This window comes from Rana temporaria, chromosome 2 (assembly GCF_905171775.1).
Source record: "Rana temporaria chromosome 2, aRanTem1.1, whole genome shotgun sequence".
Classification (NCBI taxonomy): domain Eukaryota; kingdom Metazoa; phylum Chordata; class Amphibia; order Anura; family Ranidae; genus Rana; species Rana temporaria.
Genome location: NC_053490.1, coordinates 502,925,687 through 502,938,103, shown reverse-complemented (window position 1 = coordinate 502,938,103; position 12,417 = coordinate 502,925,687). Strand labels below are relative to the sequence as shown.

General features: G+C 45.4%; 1 protein-coding gene across 8 annotated transcripts in view; it reads left to right on the top strand.

Annotated features, from left to right (window-relative positions):
* SYNJ1 (synaptojanin 1) overlaps positions 1-12,417 on the top strand; it is a 198,603-nt gene that overhangs the window by 160,257 nt on the left and 25,929 nt on the right. For 6 of the 8 annotated variants that reach the window (XM_040338878.1, XM_040338877.1, XM_040338879.1 and 3 more), the window contains 3 exons: positions 1,480-1,695; positions 8,589-8,726; positions 10,603-10,641. In XM_040338878.1, the coding sequence (XP_040194812.1) occupies positions 1,480-1,695; positions 8,589-8,726; positions 10,603-10,641 (393 nt within the window). The remainder of the gene's footprint in view (positions 1-1,479; positions 1,696-8,588; positions 8,727-10,602; positions 10,642-12,417) is intronic. The other 2 variants (XM_040338882.1, XM_040338881.1) reach the window with 1 other exon arrangement.

Sequence of the window (12,417 nt, the reverse complement as noted above, 5' to 3'; positions counted from 1 at the left end):
GTTTTAGCCCTTATGCTATTAAAAAAAAATGACCGGGGGCCTGCTTTAAGGCTCTAATTGGTAGCATTTTAAATGTTTACATTCTACTTTTGTCTGGCTTAGAAGTTCCACATCCAATCCCTTGTTTATTCATGTACAAAGTGGATCACTAAATTTGTTTCTTTTGGTCTTTATGGACCTTGCTTTGTGCACTGGTCCAAATTATTTGGTGGAGGGGAGATTATGGTGTGAGGTTGTTTTTCAGGGGTTGGGCTTGGCCCCTTAGTTCCAGTGAAGGGAAATCTTAAGGCGTCAGCATACCAAGACATTTTGCACAATTTCATGCTCCCAACATTGTGGGAACAGTTTGGGGACGGCCCCTTCCTGTTCCAACATGACTACGCACCAGTGCACTAAGCAAGGTCCATAAAGACATGGATGAGCGAGTTTGGCATGGAAGGAACTTGACTGGCCTGCACAGAGTTCTGACCTCAACCCAACAGAACACCTTTGATATTAGTGCTGAGACTTTGAGCCAGGCATTCTCATCCACATCAGTGCTTGACCTCACAAATGTGCTTCTGGAAGAATGGTCAAACATTCCCATAGAGACACTCCTAAACCTTGTGGACAGTCTTTCCTTGAAAGTTGGAGCTGTTATAGCTGTTAGACTGCATTCACATCTATGCGGCAGCGGCGTACGCAGCGTATTTTGCCGCGAGTGTGTATCTTTTTTTTTTCAGATTCTTCCCATTGCTGTCAATGGGCGAACTCCAATGTCGCCTGAAAAAAAGGGTCCGGGACTTTTTTTCAGGCGACAGGCGTTCGGCGTCTATGAGATGTGAACCATCTCCATAGACAGCAATGGGAATTCTCCCCTCTAGCGGCAGAAGCGTCCGGCGTCGGGCGTTTTGTCGCATAGATGTGAATCGAGCCTAAAGGGTGGACCAACTCAATATTGAAGCCTACAGACTAAGACGCCATTAAAATTTGTGTGTGTGTGTAAAGGCAGGCATCCCAATACTTTTGACAATCTAGTGTATAAGAATGGTAAACAAAACAAATGGAGAGGGTGAATCTTGATAACGGATGCACCGACAGCAATAAAAACTGACAGATGTTCCAACCCCTCTCCACTCCAAAACTAAACAAAAAAGTTTTGCCCTTTTAATTATACTTTAATTAATGAATTAATTATACTTTAAGTTTTATATCTGCATGGAGTTGACATTTTAAGGGGGTTCATTTCTTTGTTTGTTTTTTGCCAAAGTGACATAAAATAATTCTATTCCTGGCCATCCTCATTATCCTAAAATGGGAAATTGACCCCCCTTTTTTAAGGGGGGGGGGGTGGATTTGATGAGCTGTAAAAAGGGAGTGCTGTTTTCTACTAAAAAGTGTTCATACCAGATGTTGGTGCATGGAGAGCAGATGTGAGGTCAGAGATCCATATTTCACACATGCTGCATATAAGAGTAAATGTCTTTGATCTCTTCCCAGGTGACGTGGATGATTATAGTGCTGAAGTAGAGGAGATTCTCCCTCAGCATCTACAGCCATCTTCATGCTCCAATCTTGGCTCATCTCCCAGCTCTTCTCCCCGCTCCAGTCCCTGCCCATCACCCACCATGCCAGAGGGACCACCACCGGCTCTCCCTGTCCGGCCAAGCCGGGCACTTGGAAAAACACCCGGACCTCCCGTTGCTGCATCCCAAGGTACTTTTGATATTTACTTTTAATTCTTGAACTTTAGCATACTATTGTTCTGCCTCTAGAGTATATAGAACACTCATTTTTAGTTCTGTGTAAACCAGTAGATCTCCAGATGTTTAGAACTATAGGTCTATTCATGCACTACCAGTCAGAGATTGTTGCTAATCGGTTCCAAGTGGTAACAAACCCAAAATCTCGTGGGCTTGAGAGTGGGCCCGACGATATCAAACTATAATGTCATCCTGGCTTTAATGGATAAGTCTCGCCTTGCTGCCCTCATTAGACTGGGGGAGTCTGAAACCACAAAACAAAACAGAGGGCTCGAGCTAGTGCATTATTCTAAAAAATAACTTTATTAATATAAAAGGTGGTAAGTATTATACTCCAAAAATTATAGTTGCATTAACCACTTGCCACCCGCCCACCGTCAAATGACGGCTGGGCGGATGTCATATGACGTCCTTGGCTTCCCGGCCCTCTAGGGGGCACACGCACACCACGTCACTCACCCGAGATTGCCCGATAACAGAGCAGGACCATGGATCTGTATGTGTAAACTCACAGATCCATGTCCTGTCGGAGGAGAGAAAGACCGATTGTGTGTTCCCAGTACATAGGTACACCAATCTGTCTCCTCCTCCTTGTGAGTCCCCCCCCCCTACCGTTAGAATCACTCCCTAGGTTTAAAATCGTTTAACCCCTTGATCGCCCCCTAGTGTTACCCTTTCCCTGACAGTCACATTTATACAGTAATCTGTGCACTGATCGCTGTATAAATGTGAATGGTCCCAAAATAGTGTCAAGTGTCCGATATGTCCGCTGCAATATCACAGTCACGATAAAAATCACAGATCCCGCCATTACTAGTAAAAATAAAAAAAATTAATACAAATGCCATAAATCTATCCCCATATTTTGTAGATGCTATAACTTTTTTGCAAAGAAAAAAATGGATATTTATTATAGCAAAAAGTAAAAAATATTGTGTTTTTTTTTTTTTTTTTCAAATTTGTCACTCTTCTTTTGTTTATAGCGCAATAAATAAAAACCACAGAGGTGATCAAATATCACCAAAAGAAAGGTCTATTTGTGGAGAAAAAATGATAAAAATTTCACATGGCTACAGTGTAGCATGACTGCGCAATTGTCATTTAAATTGCGACAGCGCTGAAAAATGGCCTGGGCAGGAAGGGGGTGCAAGTGCTCTGTATTGAGGTGATTAAAGCTAATCACAAAGAACACCACCATCCAATCCACAGTGCATCATAACGTGTGGCAAGACAATTGGAGATCCAAAAGGCTAACGAATTTTGAGGATTAGCCTCTTCCTCAGGGACTGTTCTTTGTGATGAGCATTAATGCAACTGTCATTTTGATGAGCAACTGTCATTTTGATGAGCAACTGTCATGTTGTGAGTATAATACTTACCACTTTTTACATTTTTAAAGTTGTGTTTTTTAGGATAAGGCACTAGGTCGTGCACCCGGTTTTGTTTTGTGGTTTCAGCGTTGCTCATCGGTGATGCAAAGCTGGCCATGCATGGACTGTCAGAAGTCTGAAAAGAAAATGAATTACCGCAATCTGGGCCTGCAGCAACCTTTCTCGTTTATGAATTAGCAGCGGGGGTCACCTCTGACATGTTTGCAAAGACCTTTTATAGAAGCGAAAAAATATAGAGATGTGATTCATTGTGTGGCACCACGTCCAAGACTAATTGCAATCTGGGGTCCCAGATTGAAAAAAGAAACCGCTCACATATGTATGTGTAAAATTTGCATTTTATTATAACAAATATAAAATTACACATTATAACCACCAATCTGCATGGTATGCATGCTGTCAAAATGTATCTCCCCATGTGTATAAATCACAAGGCTATACAGAGACACCTGTGTGGATTGGCCCACAAGTCAAACGCATGTAAAATGAGATGTGTGGTGATCCTACACATGGATAGGAGGGCCAGCTCCAAAGTTGCTGTGATAGCGCCAATGGATTGCTACGCGTTTCGCCAAAGGCTTCTCCAGGGGGACCTGTTGGTACTGGGAGATGTATGATAATTGGCATCTGTAACGGTCAGGGGTTAACGCCGTTACGATATTCCATTCCACCAACCCAAGACAGCTTATCGACACTCCACAATCCAGCAGACATGATCCATATGGATTTCCCCCAGAAAACGAGACACACAGCTCTGTTCTCTGGTTTCAAACGAATTACACTTTAATGGGGAAACTCAGGCTTCTTATATACAGTCAGTAATAAAAGAACAATGGCTTAACTCCACCCACAACATAACACAAGGAACTCAATACACATTTTTAGTCAGACTTTCTGGCACCGATATGAGCTAATTACTAACCATTTACCCAGACGAGGTGACTCCGAGATCAGCTCTTTTCCTCAATACAATACACATTCCTTTAGTAAACATAAGTCAGACATCTGACCTTTTAGATTGTGCTAACTCACAACACACATTATCATCAATAGAACTTTCACACAATACAGTGTTAATTAGCATCACACAATGAACAGGTCTTTAGAAGCCAAACTAAGGTTAATTTTCATGACAGTAGTAGACTTAATTACCTATGTTCCACATTGAATAAATCACTGTCCTATTGACCTGTTGGGTTCAGAATTAACCACCTGTAATATTTCAAGATATCCTGCAATACATTGTGAATTATCATTACTGTCCTATCTCATGTAATTCAAAATATCAGTTCTCAGTCATCCTATGCCCCTAGTGGACATAGGATGACCCTAGACACAAGAGTCATTGGTGAAGCTGAAACAGGAGTACCCCCACACCCTTCGAGAACCTCTGGGTCCCACGGGCCATACCGTTACAGCATCTAATTACAAAAATGCCATTTACAAATCTCATTAAAGATATATTGCATAATAAGCATTAAACATATTGCAATATGTTTAATGCTCAATGCATGCATACATTTCCAATTGGTTTTAATATGTAATTTTATATTTGTTATAATCAAATCCAGTTTTTCACATACATATGTGAGCAGTTTCTTTTTTTTTAATGTGAACCACTTGCCTACATATTTTCCTATGGGACTTTTTGATGTGTTTAAAGGACTTGTAAAGTCAGAATTTTTTTTTATCTTAAAGCGGAGTTCCACCTAAAAATGGAACTTCCGCTTAACCCACTCCTCGCCCCCTTACATGCCACATTTGGCATGTAATTTTTTTTGGGGGGGAGTGGGGGCTTCAGGAGAAGGGGACTTCCTGTCCCACTTCCTCCTTCCGCCGAGGGGCTGGAAAGCCGATTAGCTTAATCGCCTTTTCACAGCCCCTCCCTGTAGGCGAGCGCCTGTCCAATCAGACGGCGCCGCTCGCGCATGCGCACTGCCGCTCGCGCATGCGCAGTGGGTGCCCGGCCGTAAAGCCGAAAGCTGTCACTGCCGGGTGCCCACACTAAGAATGAAGACGCCGGCCGGCGAGGGGGGGCGAGGAGCGGAGCCCCGGCCAGCGTGTCGCTGGAGCCGTGGAGCAGGTAAGTGTCTGTTTATTAAAAGCCAGCAGCTACACTTTTTGTAGCTGCTGACTTTTAATAAACTTAAAAAAAAAGGTGGAAAACCCCTTTAATGCATTCTAAGCATTGAGATAAAAACCTTTTGTGTGTAGCAGCCCCTCAGCACCCCCCAATTACCTACCTGAGCTCCATCTCTCTCCAGTGATGTTCACAATTCCCTCAGCCATCCAGTACACTCCTTCTGATTGGCTGAGACAGAACAGTGGCGTGTAAATAAATGGATCCTTGGTTACCTTATTTGTAGTCTGGGAGCTGTATTATGAGTGTAAATATGAATAAACATATTGAAGAAAACTTGCATGTAAAACAATAGACAAATTGAGTATTTTAAATGCGTACTTGCAGTATTTTTCTGTTCTATAAATAATTTTTTTTTTTCACTTGAATTTGCAATGAAATTGTCTCTAGGGAGTCGATTCCCTCGCACAGCCCCGTCCCTCCTTGAGTGACATGGCCCCCTCCTCTTCTGGGAGGTTCTAATTGCTCTCTGTGCTGGCCCAGCTCCTCTGGCCCTTTCTTCACCTCCCTACATAATTTGGGGCTGCTGACATCACATCCAAATACAGTGGCACCCAGCAGCCATCTCAGGGCTTTTGGATGTCTACACACGGAAGGCTTTTACATATACTGTATTTAGTGGCGTCTAACACTCACTTTTTCACCTTGCAAATCGGTTACAAATAGTGGGCCGGATTCAGCAAGGATTTACGCCGGCGTATCTATAGATACGCCGCGTAAATTCAAAGCTGCGCCGGCGTATCTTCTTTCTGTATTCAGAAAGCAAGATACGCCGACATTAGCCTAAGATCCGACTGGCGTAAGTCTCTTACACCGTCGTATCTTAGGGTGCATATTTATGCTGGCTGCTAGGTGGCGCTTCCGTCGTTTTCGGCGTAGAATATGCAAATGACCTAGATACGCCGATTCACAAATTTACGTACGCCCGGCGCTATTTTTTTACGTCGTTTACGTTAGGCTTTTTCGGTGTAAGGTTGCTCCTGCTATTATGAGTCGTACGCAATGTTAAGTATGGACGTCGTTCCCGCGTTGCATTTTGAATTTTTTACATCGTTTGCTTAAGTCATTCGCGAATAGGGCTGGACGTAATTTACGTTCACGTCAAAACCAATGACGTCCTTGCGGCGTACTTTGGAGCAATGCACACTGGGAAATTCCACGGACGGCGCATGCGCCGTTCGGGAAAAACGTCAATCACGTCGGGTCACCAAGAATTAACATAAAACACGCCCCCTCATCCGAATTACGCGCGCTTACGCCGGCCCCATTTACGCTACGCCGCCGTAACTTAGGAGGCAAGTGCTTTGTGAATACAGCACTTGCCTCTCTGCCTTACGGCGGCGTAGCGTAAATACGATACGCTGCGCCGCCGTAACAATGCGCACCTCCTACCTTAATCCGGCCCAGTGTGTATGTGTTATACGCCGGTACTGCAATTTGGGCTCCCTCAGAGAGAACAGGGAGGAGGGCGTCGTCCGATTACATACAGCGAGAATATCCTGTTTACTCACCAAGCGACCTCTGTAATGAGAAGTTCCGTCTCCTGGGCCGGCATTGGACCAGTGTTCTGTCTATTAAAGAAGCCGGTCCAGGAGGCAGGACTGTATTAACCACTTCATTACTAGGCACTTAAACCCCCTTCTTGCCCAGACCAATTTTTAGGTTTCAGCGCTGACGCATTTTGAATGACAATTGCGCGGTCATACAGCCATGTACCCAAATTATATTTTTATCATTTTCTTCCCACAAATGGAGCTTTCTTTTGGTGGTATTTGATCATCTCTGCGATTTTAATTGTTTGCGCTATAAACAAAAAAAGACAAAACATTTTGAAAAAAAAACACTATTTTTTACTTTTTGTTATAATAATATCCAATTTTTTTTTAATACTTTGTTCCTCCGTTTAGGCTGATACGTATTCTTCTACATATTTTTGTTAAAAGAAAATCGCAATAAGCATATATTGGTTGGTTTGCGCAAAAGTTATAGCGCCTACAAAATAGGGGATAGATTTATTAACTTTTTTTTTTTTTTTTTACTAGTAATGGCGGCGATCTGCGATTTTTTTTTTTTTTTTTTTTTTGTCAGGCCTGCAATATTGCGGCGGACGTATCGGACACTTTTGACACTATTTTGGGACCATTCACATTTATACAGAGATTAGTGCTATAAAAATGCACTGATTACTGTATAAATGTGACTGGCAGGGGAGGGGTTAACACTAGGGGGTGAGGAAGGGGTAAAATGTATTCCCTGGGTGTGTTCTAACTGTGGGGGAAGGGGGGTGACTGGGGGAGGTGACCGAGCTGTGTCCCTATGTACAAGGGACACAGCATCGGTCTCCTCTCTCCCTGACAGGACATGCAGCTCTGTGTTTACACACAGATATCCACGTCCCTGCTGTTACTGCCCATCGCGGGTACCTGGCGGACATCGCGGCCGCCAGTCACGCGCATCGGCATCTCAGCGATGCGTCGGGCACAGTTTTTCCCCGCGGCGCGCGCGGGGAATGCAAATAAAAGGATGTCCAGGGACGTCCACCCGCCAGTTGAGAGCCACGCTGTGGACGTCTTTCGTCTACAGCGCGGGTCTCAAGTGGTTAAAGAGGCCGCCGAGTAAACAGGAGATTCTCCCTGTATGTAATCCGACGGCGCTCATCCCACCCCCCTCCCTGTCCCCTCTGAGTCAGCAGTAATCTGAGGTGAGATGGGCAGGGCTTTTTTTCAGGGGGAACTTGGGGGGAACTCAGTTCCGTCACCTCTGGCTCAGACCCTTTGGTGCCTGCTCACCACAATCACTTGTAAACACAGAAGTCCGGTTTCTGTGTTTACAAATCACAGCTCTGCACTCTGTGTGTAACCCCCTGAACTCTGCACTCTGTATGTAATGCAATCCTGGTATTTAATGCCCCTTTAAGACCCTTCTACTGTTTGTGAAATCTGAACGGGGTCGTGGTTGAGTTCCTGCACCTATTTTCTGAGAAAAAAAAGCTCTGGAGATAGGTATTGATCAGGCTACATTCATGGCAATGGTGAGGCTGCAGATGGCCATTGATCAAGCTGCATTGATTAAGCTGAATAGATGGGCAATTGTGAAGCTGAAGATGGGCATTGATGGGCAATGGCGAGGCTGCAGGTGGGCATTGATCAGGCTGCATTGATGGGCACTGACCCTTATTTTGCTTCAAAGTTCTTTTATTTAAAATACAAAAAAAAATTCCGGAACCTCCCCTCTTAAAATTAAGGTGCATGTTATATGCCAGTAAATAACAAGAATATGTGTTAAATGCACATATTTATTTTTACCTTTTTGTAGGCTCTCCAGTGGACTTCCAGCCAATCGTACAACAGAAAGAGCAACTTTCCACCTTAGAACCAAAGAGGCCTCCTCCTCCGAGACCTGGTGTTCCACCAGCACGCCCAGCACCCCCTCAGCGCCCTCCTCCACCATCAGGTAGGTCACAGCATGGATAAGTCATTACCGAGACATTCACAGTCTGTTGTATTAGGTGTTTGTCCTTCATTGTGTAGATTAGTTTTGACACAACATGCTGTGCAGTAAAGATAAAACACACCATTTAAACAGCTGATGTAATAACGAAAAAAGGTATCCATTGTAGCCAATCGGATGCTTTTCTAAATGTTTGATTGCCTACCTTGCTCAACAAAAGTTTTTATTTCTTTTAGTAAATTTGCTTCTTACTGTACATATCACATTTCAGGAGGACTCTACTACTTCTCCAGACTCGGTGGCGGCCGCTCCATACGGGGCACAGGGGCGCCGCCCTCCTGATCCATGCCCCCTGCCCCTAATTTTCATGCAGGGCGCCAGACGCATGGCTTCCAATGTGTTTGTTTTTTTAAGCACGTAATTATAGCCTGTGGCTCTAATTGGCTTAAAAAATTGGCTCCAAGCCCACCCAGTTGTGTGACAATAGCGAATTAATATTCGCTATTGTCTTCCTGCTTCTCTTCCTAGCCAATCAGGAAGCAATCGTATTTGGCGCCGGTTGAGAGACCGACCGCGTGAGTACGACACGTGGGGTTGTTTGCTCCTCCCCCGGCTGGAGCACGGCACACCAGCTGCTACTGATAGTCAGTGCTCAGAGCTCTAGGAGTTTTATGTCACCTGAGAAATGCTTTTCTGAAGGTGACAGCACTTCCTGCATGGGAGTCTGAGTATGCTGTCTGATGCTCAGGGCCGCCATCAGAAATTATGGGGCCCCTTACACAGCTTCAGGCATGGGCCCTCCTGGAGCAGAGAACCGGGGGGGGGGGGGGTGGGGGGGTGCTGCCGCCGCCTGAAATTAAGCGGGGGGGGATGGGCTGCCGCGAATTGAGAAGAGGGGGAGGGGGCCCTTTACAAAAAAGTTAAGAAAAATATAAAAAAAGGGGGGTAGCCATCCGGGGCCCTGGGGACCTCTGGGCCCTTTAATAAAAAAAAGAAACGTCTGGGCCCTTTAATTAAAAATAAAAAAATATATAAAAAAATAAAATAAACATTTATAAAAAAATATATATATATATAAAAGAAAAAAAAATTGTCCCTTTAATAAATAATAAAATAAAAATATATTAAAATATATATATATTTTTTTTTTTTAAAGGGGGTTGCCATCCGGGGACCTCCGGCCCCTTACAGGTGTACTGCCTGTACCCCCCTAATGGCGGCCCTGCTAATGCTTCATGAAAGTTTTTTGACACAGGTTATTCACACCGGTGCGGCTGCAGCCACTGTTCAGTGTATTCTGACAGTGGAGAGTCCCACTGCCAGAATACAATGTCCCAATGGGGAGGATTCCTCCACCCACAAAGTTTTTTTTTTTCTTTTTTTTTTCATTCTTTTCACTGGCTGGTCAAAAAAAAAAAAAATGATGGCCAACTTAAAGAGCATGGATGAAGGAATCTCCAATGCTGGCTATTGTATTCTGACAGCCACAGCACCCGATCCTGCCTGAATACCCGTACAGTGACTACATTAATGAGGATGCAGTCACTGTTCGGCCGACCATTTTCCATCTGGCTCAGTTGTTTTTAATATAGACTTTTGTTGAGCTGGGTGGTGTCATCAGGGCCCTCCTGTGGCCTAAAATTTGGCCAATTCAGTAAGAATCAACTGAAATGTGAGTTGTGTATAGCTAGCATTACTTTCCAGCATCTGCCAAGAACTGGAATGTTGGTTTGGTGCTGTGACCCCCGTAAAATGGAATGGTTTGTATCTGATCTATGATGACCCATTGTATCCGCCATTCACTTTTCTGACTGCTCTTTCTGCTGACTGTCTCTTTTCTGTACTTTTCTTCTTCTGAATTTCATGTTTCTGGGATCAGGTGCTCGGAGTCCGGCACCAACTAGAAAAGAGATTGGAGGTAAAAACATTGTCCCATCATCGTCTCCTTCTATTCTCCCCATAATGTTTCCTCTCCACCTCCCAAAAATGTCATGAAGCTATTTCTTGTATGTGTTTCCATCTGTTTAACATATGGAGTACCTAGAACCCCAGCACAGCGGACACAGCTAGAGCCCAGCTTGGCTGTGAATCGGGAGGATTGGGGGGCGGACAAGGCTAGAGCCCAGCTTGGCTGTGAATCGGGAGGATTGGGGGGCGGACAAGGCTAGAGCCCAGCTTGGCTGTGAATCGGGAGGATTGGGGGGCGGACAAGGCTAGAGCCCAGCTTGGCTGTGAATCGGGAGGATTGGGGGGCGGACAAGGCTAGAGCCCAGCTTGGCTGTGATTTGGGAGGATTGGGGGGCGGATAAGGCTAGAGCCCAGCTTGGCTGTGAATCGGGAGGATTGGGGGGCGGACAAGGCTAGAGCCCAGCTTGGCTGTGAATCGGGAGGTTTGGGGGGCGGACAAGGCTAGAGCCCAGCTTGGCTGTGAATCGGGAGGATTGGGGGGTGGACAAGGCTAGAGCCCAGCTTGGCTGTGAATCGGGAGGATTGGGGGGCGGACAAGGCTAGAGCCCAGCTTGGCTGTGATTTGGGAGGATTGGGGGGCGGATAAGGCTAGAGCCCAGCTTGGCTGTGAATCGGGAGGATTGGGGGGCGGACAAGGCTAGAGCCCAGCTTGGCTGTGAATCGGGAGGTTTGGGGGGCGGACAAGGCTAGAGCCCAGCTTGGCTGTGAATCGGGAGGATTGGGGCAAATGACATATTTACTCAATGTGAACATGCAGAATGACTTGATTTTGGTAGAATCTTTTTCTGATAATATTAAAGCTGTAGGGATGCCGTTTTTCTCTATGGCTCTAATCCAGTGCTTGGGGGGGGGGGGAAACACCCCCACCGCTGTAATTCAGGCACCCAGCTTCCTGAAAGGGGCCGGATGCCTGTAAAGAGGGTGGCAGCGGCGGCTGTGGAAAGATTTGTGCAAAGCATGAATCAATCCATTATTCATATAGGGGGTGGCGTGTAGAGAGGTGGCGGTGCCCGTGCGCCCCTAATGGACGGGCCGCCACTCATGGGGAATAAAAGTGAGGGGCAAATACAACATTTTATTTTCCACCAGAACAGGAATAGAGGGGAAATCCTCCAATGGGGACCTTGTCCCCCAGGGCCGCCATCAGGAATTATGGGGCCCATCATACAGCTTCAGGCATGGGCCCCCTGGAGCAGAGAACCGGGGGGGGGGGTGCTGCCGCTTAAAAAATTGAGAAGCCGGGGGGGGGGGGGCTGCTGCGAATTGAGAAGCGGGGGGCCCTTTACAAAAAAAAGAAGAAGTAAAGAAAAATATATATAAAAAAAGGGGGGTTGTCATCCGGTGCCCTGGGGACCTCCGGACCTCAAAAAAAATTGTCCCTTTAATAAAAAATAAAATAAATATATTTTTTTTTATTAAAAAAAAGGGGGGGTTGCCATCCGGGCCCCTTACAGGTGTACTGCCTGTACCCCCCTGATGGCAGCCCTGTTGTCCCCGTAACTAACTACTGTCTAAGTGAGGATGATTTCCCTAATGTTAGATATTCCTCTGACTTTCTACTGAGTCTACCGGACAGGGAAAGGGATCACCACTCCAGGTGGATGTGTGGAAATGGCACTCAACTCAAGGTGGAAGCAGCAAGTGCAGGCTAAGCATATAGCAATTGGAAGAGGGAAGGTCTGGACAGCTGCACTCCAATAAAACACCTTTATTATGCAAATTGACA